At 39.9% G+C, this 21,462-nt stretch overlaps 1 protein-coding gene across 7 annotated transcripts in view; it reads right to left on the bottom strand.

Annotated features, from left to right (window-relative positions):
• SATB1 (SATB homeobox 1) overlaps positions 1 to 21,462 on the bottom strand; it is a 99,106-nt gene that overhangs the window by 71,017 nt on the left and 6,627 nt on the right. For 2 of the 7 annotated variants that reach the window (XM_037061370.1, XM_037061364.1), the window contains exons 1-3: positions 7,432 to 9,186; positions 4,555 to 4,789; positions 709 to 885 (exon numbers count right to left, since the gene is read on the bottom strand). In XM_037061370.1, coding sequence (XP_036917265.1) covers positions 709 to 885; positions 4,555 to 4,765 — 388 coding nt within the window. In that variant the 5' untranslated portion in view covers positions 4,766 to 4,789; positions 7,432 to 9,186. Of the gene's footprint in view, positions 1 to 708; positions 886 to 4,554; positions 4,790 to 7,420; positions 9,187 to 21,462 lie in introns of those variants that run through there. The other 5 variants (XM_037061369.1, XM_037061367.1, XM_037061365.1 and 2 more) reach the window with 4 other exon arrangements.

Consider the following 21,462-nt stretch of genomic DNA (forward strand, 5'->3'; position numbering starts at 1 on the left):
GGCAGGTTTTTAAAATTTTTCCACGGCCCCCACCACAAGCAACATTGTTATTTCTGTTTGAATGATTCCCTTCCCTCTAAAAGGCAGGTCAATGAAAAGATTCACAGCTTAGCTTTCCAAATTGTGAAATTATGTAAATGACTGTTGAGTTGTTTATTATTTTGGAAATCAAACCCCATCAATAAAAACTAGGCATAGGCCACATTTTCCTAACTTACAGGAAGTTCTAATAAGACATAGCTGAACCAGTTCTAAATGACTTTACGATTTAGATAGGGTTCTCTACTGCAAAGGGAATCAGCATTGAAAAATACTTTACAGCCCATAAAACCATCAGAAACAGAATAAAAGAAACAGAACTAGATATTCAGTCATAAATGCAAATTGACTCTCAACAGTCCATCTGCTCAAATACGCTCCTCACTTCCTTGTGCGTCCTCAGTGGAGCAGATTATTAAGGTCAATAAGCATACTAATGATTCAGCTGAAGTAATTTAAAAAAAAAATCTACCTCGACATTCCACATGAGCAAAATGTGTGTTAACTAAACCAAACTGAGTTAAGCCAATTTTTTTAAAGCCACAGTTTATAAGGAACCAATGTAATACACAGGCTACAGTTCTTTGCACAAAAACATTCGGTGCTTTCTCGGCAAGGTAAACAAAGGATGCCAAGCAATTTTTCCAGCCCCACGTATGCATCATTTACCTTTGGCCTGGGCAGCAGAGCTATGCGAATAACCCAGAGACAGCAATGCCATTTCTATCAGCTGGTTGAAAAGCATATCCTTTCTCACCAACACAAATTCTGCATGCTCCTCCTTGCAATCATATTCAATGGCGTTTTCGTAATGTTCCACCACGCAAAAAACTGGTAGCATGGTTCCTATCAGAGAGACAAAGAAAAAGAGATGCACACCAACAATCTTCAGAAATACAGTCTGTGGGAGGAAAAACTAAGCCATGAAAATAAATCTTCACCACAGTGAGAGAAGGGGAGAGACTCTGTTTCCAAGGCAGACAGGACACAGAAATACAGGCACGCACGCACAGACATACCCGATCTTTTCTCTTTTAAAGTTGCCAGAGAAATGTTTAAAGAGAATGCAAACTCGGTCCTACCGTAGGTGGGGCTGTGCTTTAATGAAAATTAGTTAATGCAGAATTACCTTTCTGATCAAATCATAAGACTGATGAGAGAGACCGAGGTCTCTCATCTGATCTGTTGTGAGGGTATAGTATGCAAATGTAACTCACTACAGTTGTCTTCAGAAGAACCAACTTCGTGCCTCCTATAAGCTTTTGTTGACACTAAACTTACCCTGTTTGTGTCGAAACAAATTATCTTCATAAAATTATTAGCATTTTTCTTCCTCTTTAAAATGTTTAATGCTTTCATAGAAGCAATGCAAAAACTTAACCAAACTGAGGCTCAAATATATGAAATATATGATTTCAGTATGTGTATAATATAGATAAATAAGATATTTATGGCTACTCATTTAAACTACGTGACTACAAAAAAATCACAGAAACGACATGCCTTTAAAATGAACAATCTTTGTTATAGCAAATGAGATAAAAATAAGAGAGAAAAGAAAACTGGCCTCATCAGGACATATTAGGATAAAGGAATCTGCAGAGATGTCATGTTCTCTCTTTATTTACTTTAATGCAATAATAACTCAGTAGCCAGATGATTAATAAGCGCAGGCCACACTAGTGTTAAGAATGAGGCTTCTGGAAACCGAAATCACAATTACTGTAGTACTCAAGGTGTTTATGCAGCGCACTGTCAGACTTCCAATGATAAACGGAAAAGGGTTAAAAGCAGATGCATCCGAACTGTTCTGTGGCAAACTGCCAGGAGGGTATCATCTTTAGCATAAATGATGACAAAGGTTACTTTAACAGGGCACCCAGGATCCTCAATTAGCCCTATAATAATAATGCCTCTCTATAAGCTCTGCCCTCTGCACTCACAGAATCCTACCAACTTCTGAACATGTCTAGTGTATGTGAACCGGGGCGGAAAAAAAAATCAGGATTTTTTCTATTGACACCAGAGATGCCCCTTAAAAATGCTCTATTCTGCGAACAAAAGCTGGCAGAAAAACAGCTACATTTTCTGCATGTGCCATCTTCACCAAAGGTTTAGTGACCTGTTTACAAGAGATTCTAGCTCTGACAAAACAACAACGACAAAAAAAAAAAACCTTTAGGTTTTACTTAGAAAAGCTTACAAACTCCTTCAGAGGTACCCAACAGGCTAGGCATGAAAAACAAGCCGCAGAGCTTGCCAACAGTCTTGTCATTCACTCAGCTGATCTGCACCAGAGGGAGAGCCCGCCAGGGATCAGCAGAAGATCTGGGGAGACCACAGCAAAAATAGCAATATACAAACTGGGGGTTTCTTGGCTTGGAGGTATTTTGGCAAACATTCCTAAATAAATAAACAAAAAAACATTCAACCCCTTTTTCTTAAGTAGTGCTTTCTCGTCTGAGCCATAATTTTTACCCAGCACCTGTCCAACAGAAACCATGCACAAAAAATAAGATTAAAAAAAAAACACCATTAAAAGGCTTTAGTAATTTAGTTGTTTGAAACTAAAGGCAGAGAACCTTCTACAGTTAAACTGCATTTTGAAAATAAGTCACTATCAATAGAATGCTTTAAGAAAAAAAATCATTTGAGCAGGAAGTGACATTATTGTACTTTGGTTTCTCCTCCCCGTCCTAATGTCTTCAAAGAGTTGGGTTAGTTCAACAAAAACATACGCATTGATTTTTCCTCTTATAAGATGGTACTGACTTGTTCTACTATATGCTGTCCTTTAGGCCTATGAAATAACTAGGTTTTTCACTATTGAAATATATTGGGTATGTATTTTTTGCTCTACTTAGAGATACACTGCAGATAATTACGGTGCCTATTAATAAAGTGACAATAGTATCGCATGATGACAAATCTAGCTGTTCAATCTGCCAGCCAAGTGTCACCGTTGCCCTCCTGATATTGGGAGTAATGCTGAACAGAAGCCTTCTCTGAACTGTCTGGTTATCTGTGCTAGCATTTGGCGAGACTTCCAACTACAGCAACTTCATAACCTCCCAGCATTAAAAGGGGAGTGCACTGGTCACTGCTGAATGCTAAAAATACCACATGATTTAAACCTGGAGGCAGTCTTAGAAGCTTTTGCTGAAGGTTTATGAGCCTGTGTAAACAGCACGTCTGCCATAAGCAGCAGTGAAGTCTGTAGAATCCTTGTCTAAAACTGTCCTGGCATTAAAGTTTGCTGTGCAAATATCACATAATACCAGAGACAGCTGAAATCTCCTATTTAGGAATTTATGGAACTTATATGTTTGCAGGCGTCAGAAAGTCTTTTTTATACAGCCCCAGTGCTTCACAGTACAATATTAATGCACTCTGTTTGAAAAGCTGTAATAAATTATATTTTTAATGCTCTTACCCTGGCTTTCTTAAGATGCATACATTCTTGGCAAACAATCAATAAATAGGGTAATCATGAGTAGAGGCCAAAGAATTTGCTGAAGTGCTGTTTTTCCATTTTTAATAGATAAAGATCTAACAATACGGACTGCTGTGTCTGTTCATTTCAGGATCAATATATTCTTTGTTTTCGCCAAACCAAGGAAAAAATAAATGATTGTATGATAAATGTTATGCATCAAACACAATGAAATTCCTCTGCCTTCTAACTTTATCTACTTAATATTCTTGGTTGCTAAAAGATGGCATTTTTATCCTTTGCCTGGCAAATGTAAGGAAAATCTGAATCCTATACACATTTATTCAGAGTCAAAATAAAGACCATTCTGAAGACGCATTATCACACACACATACACTGCTTCACACGAAAACTGTGTTGAACACAAAGTTGTTAAACTTCACCAATTTAATATAAAATCGGTAGAAAGGAGTCACAGTTACACCTCCTCCCCTTATAAACTTGCCTAAGTCTGACCTTCCTTTATCAAAAATACCCAAGTATGGCCAAAATCAAAAACTAGAATCATCAGGTTTTTCCTTGCTAAATAATAAATACATTTGACCTTAAGAAAACAAGCCACAAAATGACATAAAACTTTTATACATCATGTCATGGAAGATTTCTATTACCTCTGAAACTGCCTTTTACAATTAGTAATCTTATGAAAAAGCTAAGGCAGTACTGAAACAATTTAAGTATCTTATTCTCAATAGGGGTGAGTTTAAGCAACAGCCATCTACATACACATGTATCCTCTGCTACAGTAACACCTCATCAGCAGAAGCCTTACAGAACTCAGTCTGTATTATCCTAAGTGTCCAGTGATTCCAGTCTATAGTACTAGAGTAAGATGTTCCACTCACAGAGCCTCCACTTTCAAAACCGACACTGCAGCCAGAGATGTAACAAATTTCAGATCAGAAAGAGAATCAAGGAAAAGAACATACACAGACATGTTCTGCCTCTCCACCCCCACAGAAAGTGGCCTTGGGCAGACACAGGGCTCACAGCTTTCTAGGATTTGGCTCGAAAGTATTTACCTTTCCTAAGGTTGGTTTTCATCAGATGGCCCGAGTGTTTTAAAGGCACTCCTTGCATTTTTCCACCTGTACTCCCAAGCCTTCCTCTTCCTAGTGGGCTCCCGTTCTGCTCCAGGCGGGCAATCTTGGCTGGTGGACCCTTCGGATCACTCACATTGTTAGACATTTCTGAATGTTCTTTCCCCTGAGTTGCCTCGTTCAAATGATCCATACTCAGTTACCCTCTCAAGATCACCTGCCAGAATTCAAAAAGACGACGACGTTAGCATTGGTTGGGTGGGAGTCTCTCTCTCTCTTTCTCTCTGTATTTATATACATATAACACACAAACACTTTACCTCTAGATATCTCTCTTCACAAACATAATGTATTTGTACGATTCTGCAGCTAGATATATAATACAGTGCAGATGTAAACTCTGTTTCTAGATAGCAGCATCACAGATCCATTCAAGATAACAGAATAATTTGTGAAAACTGTACCAACACACATGAATGAAAGGTAATTTGTCACCTACCAACAAAACTAAGTAGGGGAAATGGACTTACTATTAAAACAATAGTAACCACAAGTACAGCTGGAAAGAAAATAAATTATATTATGTAGCCCCAATTTTTAAAAATCAGAAACCTATTACAGAATATCAGCACTTTGATCAAGGAAAAAAATTAACACGGTTCAAAACATTCATTATATATGATATATAGAGGACGTATAGCTTAATTTTTATAAGAACAAAATAGATTTATATACATATACCACCTCAGAAAAAAGTAGCAAACTTCTAATTTTTAAACTCCCCATTGACTTTACAGGTTAATTTGTAGAAAAAGTTTTCTATTATCAAAGTTTCAAGAGGTACGTGACCGGCTAAATGTCTAGTCAGGTCTTGGCCCAAACGTATGACTGGATCATTTCACCCCTAAGCAAATGGGTATCAGTGGAGTTCTTCAAATATCTCAGGTACTGAGGCATTAGAACTTGCATATTTTAGAGTTAATATTTTAGAAGAACATTAGTCATAGGATGCTGTTAATTTAAATAGCAAAGATCTTGAAAATACTTCGTAACATAGCATTAGATTCAAGAACTAAAATCATCTTGATTTTGGTAAAACACAATTGTCAGTTTTCAAAAATAATTTCAGTATGCAATGAAGTCAACATCTTGATTAACTTCAAAAACTGATAATTATTTTCAGTTATACAATGGACATCAACTTTCACAGGGTTTACGATAGAGCACTGAGGACAACATCCACAAGTCACTTCTGAAATACAGTTTTAACTAGCACTGATAAGAAAGGGTAAGTGGAATTATTTTATGAACTTTCACAATACTTGAAGTATTGAGCTTATCAACACTAAGGGGGAGGGGGCCATATTTAGGAAAATCAGATAGAATATGGTAATCACTACTTTCTTCCAGCTGTCTAGTAATGACATCTCTTGCACTTTTAAAAAATTATTATATTGGAGGAGCTATTTAGATCTGATTTATTGAGAGCCAGCTTATATCAGCATGGCTTTTCTATATGCATATTTTGCTTCTGTTTAACCACAGATTACTCTGTCCATTATAATCAAGAAAAGAGGTGAATGAGGAGGAGGGCACAATGGTGATCTGTAGACTTAAAAGCAACCTTAAGAATGCCAATTGAAGAACTCTGAAGTTTGAGAAATAATGGCTATTATCCTTGTACTCCAGGGTGGCACACTGAGAACTAAAGGTTTACCGTTGATCGAGGTCCCATCTGTTTTTGGTTATGAGGTTCATTAACAATAAATGTGCCTCTTTTAGCCACTTTTTATCAAGATTACTTTTTCCCATTGTATTAAACTAAAGCCAAAATTAGAGAGCCAAGATTATTAACTTATTCAAAACACTCTTTTATAATGTTAACACGTGGATTAAAAGACAGAGCTGCTTTTTTGGAAATTGGTTGTCCTGCCCTGGAGCAGAAAATGAATTTTAACACCTATGATTTGAAAAGAAAATACTTAACCCATGGGGGCAATTTAGGAAAGGGAAAAGTAGACAATAGCATCAAAGTTAATGCTACAAAATATATTAAGTAGTCACAAGGCTTAGTTGCATTATGAACTATATAGAAAATAAAACTGATAATTTAGTTAATGTACTGACAATCAAAACATCATCTAGGTCATGCAAAATTGTCCTTCCAGTCCCCACCTATAAGCATCTATTAAACACTCACTCATCTTGTAAAAAGCTTTACATTATAAAGCAAAATTACATGCACATAAAACACCCAATTTACTCATTTAAACTCTGTGCCCAAGGCTAAAATCAAGTTCACCAAACCTCAGTTTGGAATCGCCAGGAGCAGCCTCCACTGGGCCTGCCGGACTGACTGCACAGGAACCAACTACGGTCTCCACAGATGCCAAGCCTCAGAAGAGTTTCTTTTGAGTTACACATTTTAAAATCCATTTTCGTGTAATGTCTGGCTGGCACACAGAAACCAGGCTACTTTCTCAAAATCCCATTTCCCTGTCCATAAACTAAGTCCATATGTGATAATGACTGTATAAAACAGTGAACTCAAACACAACACTTATTTCCCTTTAAAAGAAAAAGAAAAGCATGAAATTCCGGTTTCAAGAACCTATTTTTTTTTTTTGCAGTGTGGGATCTTTTTCAACGAGTTCCTTGCTAGATGGCCTCCCTCGCCCCCACAGAACCCCATAATCACAGTTTAAGAGATTGTGCCCTTATCCATTCCATATGGCCGGCATGATCCAGGCCAAGCTTTCACTGTGACCTTTTAAAGAGACAAAGAAGCAAAGTACTATCTAGAAACAGAAACACTGCAGTTTTACTGAGTGAAATTAGCAAAACCGACCTGAAACTCACCACTTCAAAACTTGACAGCATATAAATAACAAAAACAAAGGAGATTTCCTTTGCAGCCCGGGTTCTTGAAGAGAAGTTCAAGACTGTTTTCTGTCCTTTTTTTTTTTAATTAAAAAAAAAAAAAAGCAGCAGACCTGAAGGCGACTTCCCCTGAAATTGTATTATTTTCTCTTCCCCTACCCCCGCCCCCCTAAGCGGGGGAAGGGCAGAAATAAACGTCTAGAAGAGTAGCCATGGGGGGTTGGGGAAGTGTTAAAAATCACAATTCGAAAAACAACATCAACATATATGGTTTGTAAAATGTCTAACCTCAGAGAACGGGGTTTTCGATGAGGGAGGAGGGGAGAGTGGGAAGTAGGGAGGAGGGCGAAGATAAAATTGATCTGACAAGTGATTCGTTGGGGGAAGAATCGTAAAAACAAAGCAAAACCCGTTATGAGCTGTAGACTGTGGTGGAGCTGGGGAGGCGAGGTGGTGACAGAGGATTCTCTTAAAAAGAAAAGAAGAAAATCACTGCGGACAAGGTCTCCAGAAAGGGGGAAAAGGTCCCCTCGCTTTCCTCCCGCCCTCCCCCCAGCTCGCGGGGGTTTCTCGGTGCGAGCAGAGAAAGTCTACTCGGGCTGTCACTTGCGATATTATTCTCCAATGACCCCGCGGAACGCAGCGAGGGGAAGGCCACCTACGCCTCCCTTCCCATCGCCCCCGCCGCCCTCCCCAACAATCGCGACTAATATTAACAAACCTTAAACTTTCTTCCCACAGCCTCGCACCCTCAACAAGGGATTCTACCGGGGAACAGCGAGGGTGGGGGGCAGAAGGTCGCGAGAAAAGCCCCAGAAAGGCACTAAAATGCCACTTTTGACTCGGCCCTCGCTGACAACAGCCCCGAGGACACTCTCACTGCCCATGGACGCGGGGCTGCGAGTGTCAGGGGAGCCGAGCGAGTGGAGGCAGGGAAGGGGGAAGGGCACGGGGGGAGGGGGAGAGAATCAGAAGGCACCCCCAGCCACCTCCACCGCCTCAGCAGCGACTAACTCCCCGCCCCCTCCCCCCCAAAAAGTCGCCAGGCTCTCACTCAGCCCGAGTCCGAGGTAAACAACGAGCACCACAATGGCACTAGGACTTAGGGGCAAAGAAACCCTGAAACCCCAGCAAAACTGATGAGGAGTTTCCCAAAACGGAAGAGGGGGGTGGGAAGCGTCCTCTGGAGTCGCCCCGGCTTTCTGCTCGCCCCCCGGGCAGTCTAGAGGGCGGCCGCGGCTGCTGTTGTTGTGACGAGGCCGGTTGTTGCTGGGTGGCACAGGGAGAGGTGTGTGTGTGCGCGCGTCGGTGTGTGTGCGTGTGAGTGCGAGTCCCCGGACGGGGCTGTTTCTCTCCCTCGCTCTCTCGCTCTCCCCCTCGCTGCCGTCTCTGCCCCCATTAAATTATGAGTTGACTCATCCCGGCCGCTGTCGCCGCCGCCGTGCCCAGCTCGGCTCCGCGCGTCCGCCCGGGCTGCAGCCCTCTCCGCCGCCGCTGCTGCTGCCGCCGCCGCTGCTGCTGCTGCCGCCGCCGCCGCTGTGGCTGCCTCTTCTTCCTCCTCCTCATTTTAATACAAAATCACCCCGCTCGCAGCCCCAGCCCCGAGCACGCAGCCTCCTCCCGGCCGCCCGCCGCCGCCCCGAGCCCTTCCCCAGCGGGGCCGGCTCCTCCGCCGCGTCCGGGGAGCGGGAGCGAGCGAGAAAGTGGCGGTGGCGGCGGCGGCGGCGGAGGAGGGGGGAGGGAGAGGAGGAAGAAGGGGGTGCGGAGTGGAGGAGGAAGGCGGCGGGGGGGCGGGCGGGGGGGCAGGGTGCAAGGAGAAGGCGGAAAAGGGATGGGGATTAAAACCCGGGCTGGAGGGCCGGGATCCGGGGAGGGGCGGGGGCGGCGAGTTAAAAAGCAGAAAGACAAGTAACTAGTGAATGAGTGAGGGAAGGGGAGGGAGGGAGCGCACAATTTCCGGCCCCGGGCGCGCAAGAATTTGTAATGAGCTTGATTAGAGTGAGGCGGCCCGACATTTATTACACACAATACCCAGAATAACAGGGCGCCGCGCGAGGGCTAGCGCCGGCCGCCGCCAGGCGCGCCAGGGCGGGCGGGAGGGGAGGAGGGGGCTCCGCTGGCAGCGGCCGTGGCGGGGAGGGGAGCGCGCGGCGCGCGGGCGGCTGGGGCAGGTGTGCGCGAGGGAGCGGGGCGGGAGGAGGGGCCGGGCTGGCGATGGGGCGGGGGGGGGGGGGTGAAAGTGGTGGGGAGGAGAGGGCGAGGGCCAGGGGAAAAGCCAACCAACCACCCACACGCCACAAAAGCCACGACAAGGAATCCGTCGGGAGCGTCCCAGGCGGGCACCCCAGGAACCGGCGACGCGGCGAGGGCGCACCGGCCCTTCGGGAGAGGGACGGGACACGCAGGTGACAGGCGGAGGGCACGGAGGTAGGGGGACTTCAGGAAGTGGCTGCAGGGGACAAGCGGAAGGGAGAGCACCCTCGAGCAGCGCGGCGGGTGCAGAAATACTAGCAGAGGAGTAAAGGCCAAGATCCTTAAAATGCTCTCGCGAATATTTATCCTCAAAGAGGATGAATCCTAAAGTATTTCTAGGGCCAGCGTTAAAACAGCCTGAGTAAGTGCTTTCTGTACAAGTCAGAGGTAGGTTCAAAACTCCCTCGCTTCTGAGGCACAGAGCACGTTGGAGGAAGAAATAACGTGGCTTATAGTGTCCGAGTTAAGCAAAATTTGGGTCACTTAAAAGACAACTGACTTGTTATTAAAAAGGAAAAGATGCCACCATTCTTAAACTAATTAATTACAGACCCGGCGAAAGACGAAGTTGGGCGGGGGGTGGGGAGGCGTGCGCAAAATACATCTATTGCAGTTAAGTACTTCTGCAGTCTAGGGTGAGTTACCCAGTTAGATAAATGGTCATTAGCTCACACGTATGATCCTCGTACTTAGATAATCTATTAAATGTAATTTTCATTAAAATGAAGAACATGACAGTCTTACTCAAAATAGAGATGCAGTGGTTATCGCTTAGGTTTGAGCGCTCAGTCCCTGTAGGCAGTTAATCATTAAACAAAAACAAAAATGCAGGAAATATTTTTCAGAAAACACTACTAGGGAGAAGAGAAAAATCAGTCAGATAAACACTTTGTCACACACATAAAAAAGCAACAAGTTAGCACAAGTACTGAGATAAGAGGGAAATATGCAAATTGAGCTCTTTAAAGCTACCAATACCCATTTAGAGACACTGTTTACATTGGAAATCTAAGAAAAGCAGAAGGTAAAGCAGAAGATAAAGTATAGGAAATAATGGCCTCCTGGGGAGGACAAGTTTAGGAGGCACACAATGAAAATCTATCACTCTAATGGCAACCAAGTTTCACCCACAAACCAGAAAGTTTAGTCCAAATAAAGGAAGGCAACCATGAATCTTGACACATAGAAGCCCAAGCCTTGAGCAAAAGGAAGAACATGTGGTAATAAAACACAGCATCACAAACAAGGAAAATAACCCAAATGAGATTACATTTTTAAAAGCTGACATGTATGGAAATATGAAGAATACCTGAATTAGAGTATAACATATAATAAGGAAATATTTAAAAGAAAAAATAGCAATCGATTATCTCTATAATGACAATGATTTTTGCTATATGATAGGTTGTTAGGGATTTCCAAGATGTATATTTTAATAGTTGCCCTGAACTGGTGATGACATGTTTTCCTGAAACCTGCCTGGTTTTCAGTAGGGACACTGCATTCTTGTGTCATGCTGCACAACTGTACACAAATAGCAACATAAAAATATTAAGAAAAATTATACACTGCAAAAAAAGGTACCCACACAAGTTCACCTGAAGTTGAATGTTTTTAAAACAGGAAAAGCAAAATTTGAGCAGAGAGGAAACTAAAGAGTTACTGAAAATATTATTAAGACACATTAGAATAAAAACTATAAATATGTTTATCCCATCATTTATACAATAAACAAGACAAAAAAGTTCCTGATTGCTTTAGCCTCCTAATGATCTGGCCAATGTTAAGGAAATGTGGGAATTAAAATAATAATCTTTAAATCTGAATAGCATCTTCCATCCAGTAATTACAAACTAATTCTCTAACCAAAACATAAAAAGTGAGTAATAAGGATGGACATGGCCTTGAAAAATATGATAAACAGAATAAACAAGGATAAAGACATCTAATAATGACTATTACAACAAATAATGATGTAGTACAATTATGACTATAAATTACACATAGATACTAATTTCCCCTCAAGCTCTTGCTTTATTATACAACTATATAAGAAATAATATAAGTGATATACAGAGGTTGTGCCCTCCAACTCAAATAGTACAATGATAAACTTAATGGCTATAAATTACCCCTCAAAACACTCATTATAGCAACTGAGCACTGGTCAGTGTAAACCCAAGTTAAAAGAAAAAAGAAAAGAAAGGTAATTAGAAAAATGCCACCTTCCTGAGCATGTGTGAGATAAACTACCAAAGGGGAAAGACATTATTCTACACAGGCAACTTATATTTGGCAATAAAGATTCAAGCAAGTATTGGAAAAAGTTAAAACAAAATAAACTTTATAAATCAATATATCAAAGTAGTAAACCTCAGGAACATGAAATATTGCAAGTCAAATACATGAACTATTTAACGTGGATACAGTTAAAACAGAGTGCATCATTTTTTTTTATCACATGAGAAGGCATTCAGATTGGCTACAAAAAAGGGGAGCAAAGATAAAATATTGTAACAGATATACAAGATTTTTCAAGTTAATAATGAAAGGACTACTGCATGTTTCAGATGGCACCATATTAAGATAAATATGCAGGCAGATATCCGAAAGCATTAAAACACATTCAGAGTTCTGAATAGCACATACATTTGTAATACACAGAGAAAGCATTTAGAATTTGAACGCTTTTAAGATATGGCAACTCCGCCAGTGACTGTGTTAGCAAAGCAATGCTTACCACCATAGCACTTTCTAAGGACATTTTTTTCCCATCTTTTTAAATTCAAATACAGTTGGCTATCTCTCTACACTTTTAAAGCAGCACAATTTACGTAGCATATTGCTCTTTCTGTCATGTCAACTCTTTGTTATTTTGGCTTTAGCTGCAGGTGGTATTTTCCATATATGAGTTTCTGGGAATATGGTCTATCTTGGCCATATAAGGATGTCTATTTGAGCCATATGTTTTGCTGTCATGTGTCTCGTTTTGTCTGTCTGGGATGTCAGGACTGATTTCCACATCATTTCTTGAATAGACCAAATACAAATGTGTAAGAACAGAGAGGAAAAAGCTGGGGCTGGAGCCCAAACAACTTTGTCAAAACACATAGTGGAGAGGAAATGCAATATCCTGTAAACATTTGCACCCTTCTTCTCACATCTTATCTGTGACTGACATCATCACAACTGCATAGTTTAGGACAGAATCTACTTGCTCAAGTTCGGAAGTTTGCAGTATGTGCACGTATACAGCTTAATCAGACAGCCCCCACATCTTCGGAGGTCGTGGCAAGGCACACTTAGCTGCCCTACTCTGAGAGCCATGGGTCCTGCAGCCAGTGTGACCCAGTCTTGAACTTGGGGAAGGGAAGGTGTCTCAGGCTTTTCTTGTTTTAGTGAATAAACGAAACTCTGATTAAACTTTTTGACTCATCTTACAAGTAGAGCCCCCATTTTACACTCTCATAGCCTCCTGCATTTCTCTTTTGTAAGTCATCACAGTCTTAATCAATTAACAAACCGGATAATTATTTGTTTAATAAGTATCTCCCACACTGGGCTGAAAGCCCTATGTGAACAGAGATGACGCACCTTGCTCACTGCCATATTATCAGGAATTCATATCCTGTCCTTGCAATGCTTACATTATGAATATTTATTTAAATAAATGAGAACAAAAAGTTCAGTGCACTTGCAACCAACTCCCCCTGCTAACTGCAATGACTATTCCTTTTAGAGAATTGTAGAAGTGCAAAGGAGGTAATGGAGGAGGGTGGCTATATCATGTAAATTTGAATTGAAATTAAATAAAATTTACAATTGCGTTTCTCAGTCACGTTTCAAGTGCTAAATAGCCCCCTGTGGGTTTTGGGTAGTGTAGATTACAGAATATTTCCACCATTGCAGAAAGTTCTATTGCATAGCACTTATCCAGTGAACTTTCTGAAGGATGGCTAAATAAATCCAGGACCTGGCCAGGAGTCTTAAAAGTGCTGAATGGCTTTTAGACATTCTAATAATGCACAAATTGAAGTCATTTTCCATTTTAGAATTAGCCCAAAGATCTATAAAGTTGCATGCACAGATGACTTTCTAGACATGTCTGTATTTGAAAGGGTTCTGTGGTACATCTGGAATAATATGCATTTACCCCAAACGCTGCTTTCCGTAAGCATTTAAAAAGCTCATAGGTGATGTTAAAAACCTCAGAGTCAGTCCCCACCCTCACTCCCACCCCCCACATTAAATAAGCACAGTTGCCATTAGAAATGACTCTTTTGGAAGCTTTAATGTAGGTATCTACTCAAACTGGGAGGGCATCCAGATACCAAACAAATAACGGTATACTGCAGAAAATAATAGCAAAAAGCTTGAATATGATGTTTCGGGGGAGATAAAGGAGCAGTGATAATCAACTCTAAATATGGGGCTTTGAGTTTTTTTTCTTTTTGTTTTTCCCCTAATAAATGCAGTTTCCATAATAGCTAGACTGATAGTGATCAAAAGTTGTTTCCTAATTACATTGGGTTGGATGTAAAAATACCCACTGGTAATTTGTGGTGTGGTTTTAATAGGCTAAGGTCATTAGGAAAGCTGCGCAAGGAGAGGCCAATGTTAATGCTGGTTTGGGGAAAGATGGGTAAGAGAAAAGAAGCAGCACTTTGGTTGGCTTCTAGAACCTGACAGAATACCTGGGCCGTTTACCCAGAAATATTACAGTTTTATTTTAGCAAGAATTTATTAGGCAAAAAATTTTGAAAGCTACCATTCCTTTCGTAGATGTCAATATGAATCATAACCTTAACAAGACACAAGGGTAATAATTACATCAAAATTTTGGTATCTCTATCTAGATTTAGGTCAAAAAAATTGGGTAGGGGGAGGGAAGGATTCCCATGATGTTAAGTCCTCTAGTGTAGGAACCACCACTCCAATACCTGCAGTTTCAGTTTGCTGAGTTCTTCCCCTGGTTTGCTTCTGGAGTGCCTTCCCTCTACCTTCTCACGGGGGACTCCCCTTCTGCCATACATATCCTTAGTCTGCAGTTTGGAGACCTCAAAGCCCCCTCCAGCCGTTCATTAGATCGGCTGGAGTGTGAGATCAGTGTGAGATCTCACAGTGTGAGATCCCTATTTACGTGTCTGCCCCTCCAAACTGCAGCACCTTGAGGGTGTATTTATGTGTGTATTTCTGGAGTCTCTCACAGCACCTGCCACCACAGTAAAAGGAACCCAGGAACTATTTTCTTGAGTGAGTGCTTCCAGGAAACCTTAGGAGGATTCTTGCAATCTTAGTAAAGCTAGGGGCCAGGGTCAGAAGTTAGCTCAGAGGCTCCCAAAATGTGCTTATATTGACATCACGGAGGAGCTCCTTCAGTAATCCAGACACCAGGCTGCACCCCACTGCAGTGGCCAGGCATCCCATGGTTTCGAGCTCCCAGGTGATTGCAGTGTTTGGCATTTGCTGGGTTAAGTAGTATGGTAAAGACAAGAAATCACATATGCCTTCTAGGACATCCTCATGGGAAGTTTTTAACCCAATCCTGAGGTCACTTGGAAAAGTTAAGGCTGTGCTGGGAACCGGCACTCGCCCAAAATTTAAGAAATGTATGTACAGGCAAGCCACTAAGTTCAAACAAAAAAAAGAGGGTGACAATCCATTAGATGGTTGATTTGACCATTCAAAGTATACTGTTTGAAGAACCATGATAAATTAGCATTTTGGCACTTGCTTGAGATTTACTAGGGTGCCAGAAATCCTGTACAGGTATATGATTTATCATCACAGACATAAGTGACTAACCACAAAATTACACAGGGAAGTAAAGTTCTAAAGCCAGTCTATTATTTCCTGGAGCCAGAACATCCCAGTTTCCTCTATTTCTTTTGTCAACATAGTTGAGCATGATTTTCCTCCCAGAAAACTTCAACCTTGAGTGAGATTTTCCTTGAACAGTACAAATCTGTGCAACTTATTTCCAGTCTGGAAATAGGCAGAACTGAAGTATTCACACCAAAAAAAACCAAAAAAACCCCCAAAAAACAATGAAAAGTCATCGCGGTCCAACGAGGTCAGACAGCAACCATTCCCAATCGACCTTTTTAGCCAAAACATAACCAAATCTTATTCATGTGAATGGTACCGCTATTCTTCCCTGGCTTAATTGGAGGGAGGACTGGACCTGAATCCTGGTCCAGATCTTTGTGGAGGAACTATTAGCCAAAGGCAGTTTCAGGTACTGTGCTGCCACGTCCATCACCACGAGACACTGGACAGGAGTAGTCCATAAAGAAGGAATGCCACCACCAGGAACGACTGTTATCACGCCTGGATGGTGACTGAGTCCCATCATGATGCTGGAAATTTGTTGAAGCAAGGGAAAAGTTAATTGGGAAATAACGCACATTCTACTTGGGATGATGGAAGAGATTTGGAAGCCGACTGTGTTGACGGTTCCACAACAGTGTCATTATAATTAAAGCCACTGAATTGTACACTTAAGAATGGTCAAAATGGCATTCTTTATGTTATATATCTTCACATCCCACCCAAAAACTTAGCAAACCAATCTTTCACCTATTCCTAAGTTTGGCAGATATATCTAATCATGCAATTATCATGCCAAGTAAAAAAATAATGAGCTACACGTACTGAACAGCCCCATTCTCCCCAACAACCTTCCCCTGCTTTGTCCTTACCTGCCTACAGCCACAGTCCGGTCTATGCTAGATAATTCATTCATATGATGAATACCTGACCCAAGGATAATTAACAAGGATTGGTAATTAGAGACCAAGACCCCACCCAAACTAGGTAATTTGATGGTCCTATGGTGCAAAAAAAAAAATCATTCTGTTTTCAGATTTTATTCTATACTATTATATTGCTGCAAAAGAAGACAAAGAAGCATAAACAAAAACAAACACATCAGAATATGTGAAGTCCAAAAGTTCTCTTTGGGATGTTTTTCAAATGAGTGAAAATTAACTATACTCATGAAATAGCAGACCCTTCCAACTAAACAGTACTTAAGAGTACAGCCACAGACATGTAACAATTGTAAAGATGCAGTCAATTTATTAATTTATAAAATGTCTCTGTATAAAGACTTTAGATTTTGTTTTTTAAAATATATATAAATTTTGTTATAAAAAGCCCAAAGCCTTTAAAATTTAACTTTCAGTCACTTTTTACATATAACAGTTAGTATTAAAGTATTTATTTCTCCCTACAATGACTTATATCATCTTTTTCTACAATATATTGTCTTGTATTACGTCTCCTATCATCGCTTCTTATTGATTTCACATCTATTTAATATTAAAGACTTTTATACAAACGACGAAGTTTTTAATGTATTGGAAGTTCATGTATGTTATATATTATTGAAGTTCATACATATATATATATTCTTCAGTGCATGATTAAAGAATATTAATGTGTAAAATTACATATTATGTGTCAGAGCAAAAATAAAACCCTAAAAAATAGTTCCACAGTATAGCTGTAACTAGACATATCCAGTTACTTATTTTGCAGGTGTCTCTTTATATATTAGTGTGTTTATTAGGGAATTTAATTTATTAAGTAACTAACATGAACTATAAATCTGTATGCAAGTTTCCAGCTGATATGAAGCAAAAAGTTAACAAATAATGCTACCATGTAACTTCAAAATTAGAACAAGTGAGCCTTGAGGCTCTTTTTAATCATTTATGTTTATTTGTTCTGTAAAGACTATTTTCATGTGCATTTTTTAAACATATATAAATATACTTGGAGAGAAACAAACAGCATATTTATGAAAAATTTTGATGGAGACCAGCTTGTAACTGTTTTGAGACTGCGTTGCTTTAAAGATGGTCAGTACCCATCATTGTGTATTACTTCTACAACTGAAAAAAAAAAAGCACTACATATTCACACTATCTTTAATTAAAATTAAACTTGTATCTCCATGAAGATAATGAGGTTCTCAAAAATAACTTTTCAGTTTGCTTTGCACAAAGGGATTTTGTCACTAAGAATCTACCACCTGCAAGTGTAAAGGCGTCTTCGTGGCTGGCTTTGCTGCAGGTCCCACTATAAACCGTATCTTGGGACATTCTCTACAGGTTTGGGAGACCCAACTGTTTGGCCAACATCCAGGTATGAGAAACGTAGATGTCATGTGTATATAGCATAGAATGATACATGTTCACAGATACTGTCTGCATGTCGTGCAAGAGAATGTTACACAATTTAAAACTAGTCTACCACAATATTCATCAGAAATTCTACAAAACCCAGAGTTAGTGTTGCACCTCTATTATTAATTAATTCCCACAAAAGCAGACAAATGACATAGAGGGAAAAGTAGTGGAGAAAAGGTAAAGAACCTGGATTTAGGGCTTGCTCCTTCTTGACTAGCTAGCTGAATGAACCTTCATAAGTCAAGCAGGATCAGGTTCGCAATCTATAAAGTGATGGAAAAGAATATGATCATCTTTAAGACCACATAAAAAATTCTCTGCCATGAATTTAATTTTAAAAATCAAGTTCACTTTAAAGAGAATATAAAGATATAAGGCAAGTTCCCACATGCTGCATGAGATGTTTATCTATATATGAGACAGGTGTCAAACAAACAAATAGGAAAAAAAAAAACCACTAAGGCAAAGAGAAACTTTAACTCACCAGATTCCATCTGTTACATTCGAATTCATGCATAATTGATTATCCATGACTGGTAAGTTCTTTTCTCACTAGCCGACCACAGTTTTTTAAACATTATGTATTAAATCACTACAAAAGTAGCCACATTTCAGAAAGAGCAAGGGCAGAATAAGAATATTTTAAATGACAAATTACATGCTGGTTAATAATAATACAGCTGACCTATGTTTAAGGGAGGGAAATTTTAATCATGTGCATATTAAATATTAATAACCTATTCTGTTATTGTTATAATAAGGTTAAGTAGGCTTCTCCAAGCTTAAGGGAAGAGAGAGAAGTAGGAATGCATAATGGTGCACAAAGACACAGAGACGGGAGACAGACATAAGAAAAATGTGTCAACAATAAACAAGAGGAAATGAGAAAGAAGGAAAAGATGAAGGTGGAAACTAATCTCTACGTGTCATTATGACTGCCAGAGTACTGGCAAAGAAGCAGCATCCTTTTATTTCAATTTTAATCATTTCTGAATTTTAATACCCAGCTCCTTTTGTAATTCTCCTGGCATTCCCCATATGCCTCCATCCCAGCCAAAACACCAGTGTAAATTAAATGGCAAGCAACCACACCACTGACGTAGCCTCCCCAAAGAACCTACCAGGTGACCAAAAGCAAAAAAAAGGGGGGATGTCTACCTTACATCCCTGAGGACATCTAGCCAATTAACTGCCTGGATGTTCTCTGCCTTCTTTAATTTTGAAAAGAAGGGCAGTAGGTAGGTAATCTACAAAAAAAGAATCATGAAAAAAAAAAAGCAAGCCAGTAGTAATACAATAATCAGTGACCATCAGGGCCTGGAAAAATGAGTTTGCTCTCACTGGCACTAAGGAGCATCACATGATTATTTAATTACAGCTCTAATTTTTGTCTTGTGGATGGCAACATATCAACAATTAATAGGGCAAATAGAGGAGACTGTTCTTAAAGAGACAGAATGTGTGTGATTAACGCAATAGGTCACACAGCAGTATACTGATGAAGAACACTTTCCTTTCTGTAACTCAATGGGGCTGTCTTGCAAGGAGCTGCATCCATGTGTTTTTTTTTTAGCTCACCCTCATGGAACACTGAGAAATTTTCAGAATGTTTTAGAATGATGCAGCCAATACAACCCCACTGGAACACTAGTATTGATTTCAAGGAATGGAATGAAATCTTCACAAATATAAATACTCTAAATCTTAAAACATTTAAAATTACAACATATATAGTTACAATGAAAAATATCCTTTTAGGCAGTAATCATGGCTGATATTTTTTTTCAATGGGACCCTGAAAAAAATCATTATTGTAGGAAAGAATGGGTAGAAGTCATTCAGCTTTGGGCCACTGGCAAACAGTACTTTTGGTCCCAGAATATCAGAAACACGATTCCATAGTGACCTAGTAACTGCAAGGACCCAGGGGAGTGCTCTGTATTGACTCTACTACAGTTCGCCACCACAACCAAACCCCAAAGGACCATGAACATGAACAGAGATTTCACCTAACCCTGGAGGTCAGACAATGAGGATAAAGCAGACCCCAGTGCTACCATCAAAAAATGACAGAGCACATAGTTAAAGAGGAAAAACATTCAATTATCCAGAAAGCCAGGGCATGTGCAGATGAAGTGTTCAGATAACCCCAGTACAAACAGGAAATCAGAGAGAAAAGTCTTTTATTGCCATTAAATTATTATGGTGGCACAAGCGAAATTCATTGTTTTATTATTAGTTTAGCAAATCTTTAATGAGTGCTCACTATGCAAGGCACGGGATGTTATTGTGAACTTTCTTTTATTATGTAACAGACACTAAATTTCTTTCCTGTAGTTTAATATTTTATAGAAAGATATGAGCAGCACCTAAAAAATCATAAAGTGGGAATACTAGTGAATTTGTCATTGCTGTACTACACAATTACAAGGTTTATATATCCAAGTTAACCAAGGGAATTCGAAGAGTTAACCAATTTGACAGACTTGTGTATGTAACACTAGGTCCGGCCTCAAACTCCCCTCCTTAGTCACCCATTGTTCTGCCATGCCCAAAACCAAAGCAAAAACTCAGGTTTGAAATTTGGAAAATGAAATAGTCTTCTTAGAACTACCGCTGTGATCAACTTCTCAAATGCATCTTAAGTATCAGGTTTTGGGAGCATTTTAAGAGACCGTAACTTAGATAAAGGAAGAGTGACTAAAACGATTCCACAAAAAAAGAAGTATTAAGAGGTGCTATCAACTCAATAAGCTTTTTACTGGCTGAGGCTGGTCAAAGCCATGAAAACACCAGAAAATGGGGGCATCTCCAAATGCAGCCTGGGGAAGCTAAAACTGCTGAGGGGCAACGGTTTCTAATGCTTCTGGCAAAAGCAATCAAGCCAATGCTAACTGCAGAGGAGGGAAAGATACAGTAAAAAATTTTTTTATATCCCAGTGAAAAGTTCTAAAATTAACTTGTTTTAGTAGAAAGCATTTTGATGATTCTAGACCAAAATGTGATTCCGTACATTCTAACAGAATATTTTTAAGAGTCTAGCAAGCAGCAGCTTGTCTGTAAGCATATACATCATTATTTTTTTAACGTGACTGTTAATATACAGTTAACATGTCTAAGAAAAGGCTGTAATTAACTGTCTACTGCTCTAATAACACTAATAAGTGTACAGTATCATTAAAATACAATGGCTGCATACAAAGTAAGGCTGTCATTTTTTTTTACTCTTAAGATAATGTTCTCAATTGTCTTTCAGTTTTTTAAACCACCCAAAAGAGCCCACCTCTAAGATTTGTTTTATAAAGTATACCTATTAAGATACTGTTTTAATATTGCAGAAACCTGCCTAATGTTAAACTGGATATCCAGGTAGCACGTCAATCGGTAAAGACACCATGGGAAATACTTGGATTAGGTTAGCACCTTGCTCACTGATAAAATACTTGGAGAAAGGTTAGCTCTCTTCCAAATCACACAGCCATGTTGTTATTCCCCAGTGACTTCGATTGTCTGGTTCACTGGGACAGGAAAACTCAATTGCCTTCAACATCAAACAGCTAAT

Source organism: Sturnira hondurensis, unplaced genomic scaffold (genome assembly GCF_014824575.4).
Source record: "Sturnira hondurensis isolate 20B ecotype Veracruz unplaced genomic scaffold, ASM1482457v3 Scaffold0013299, whole genome shotgun sequence".
NCBI lineage: Eukaryota > Metazoa > Chordata > Mammalia > Chiroptera > Phyllostomidae > Sturnira > Sturnira hondurensis.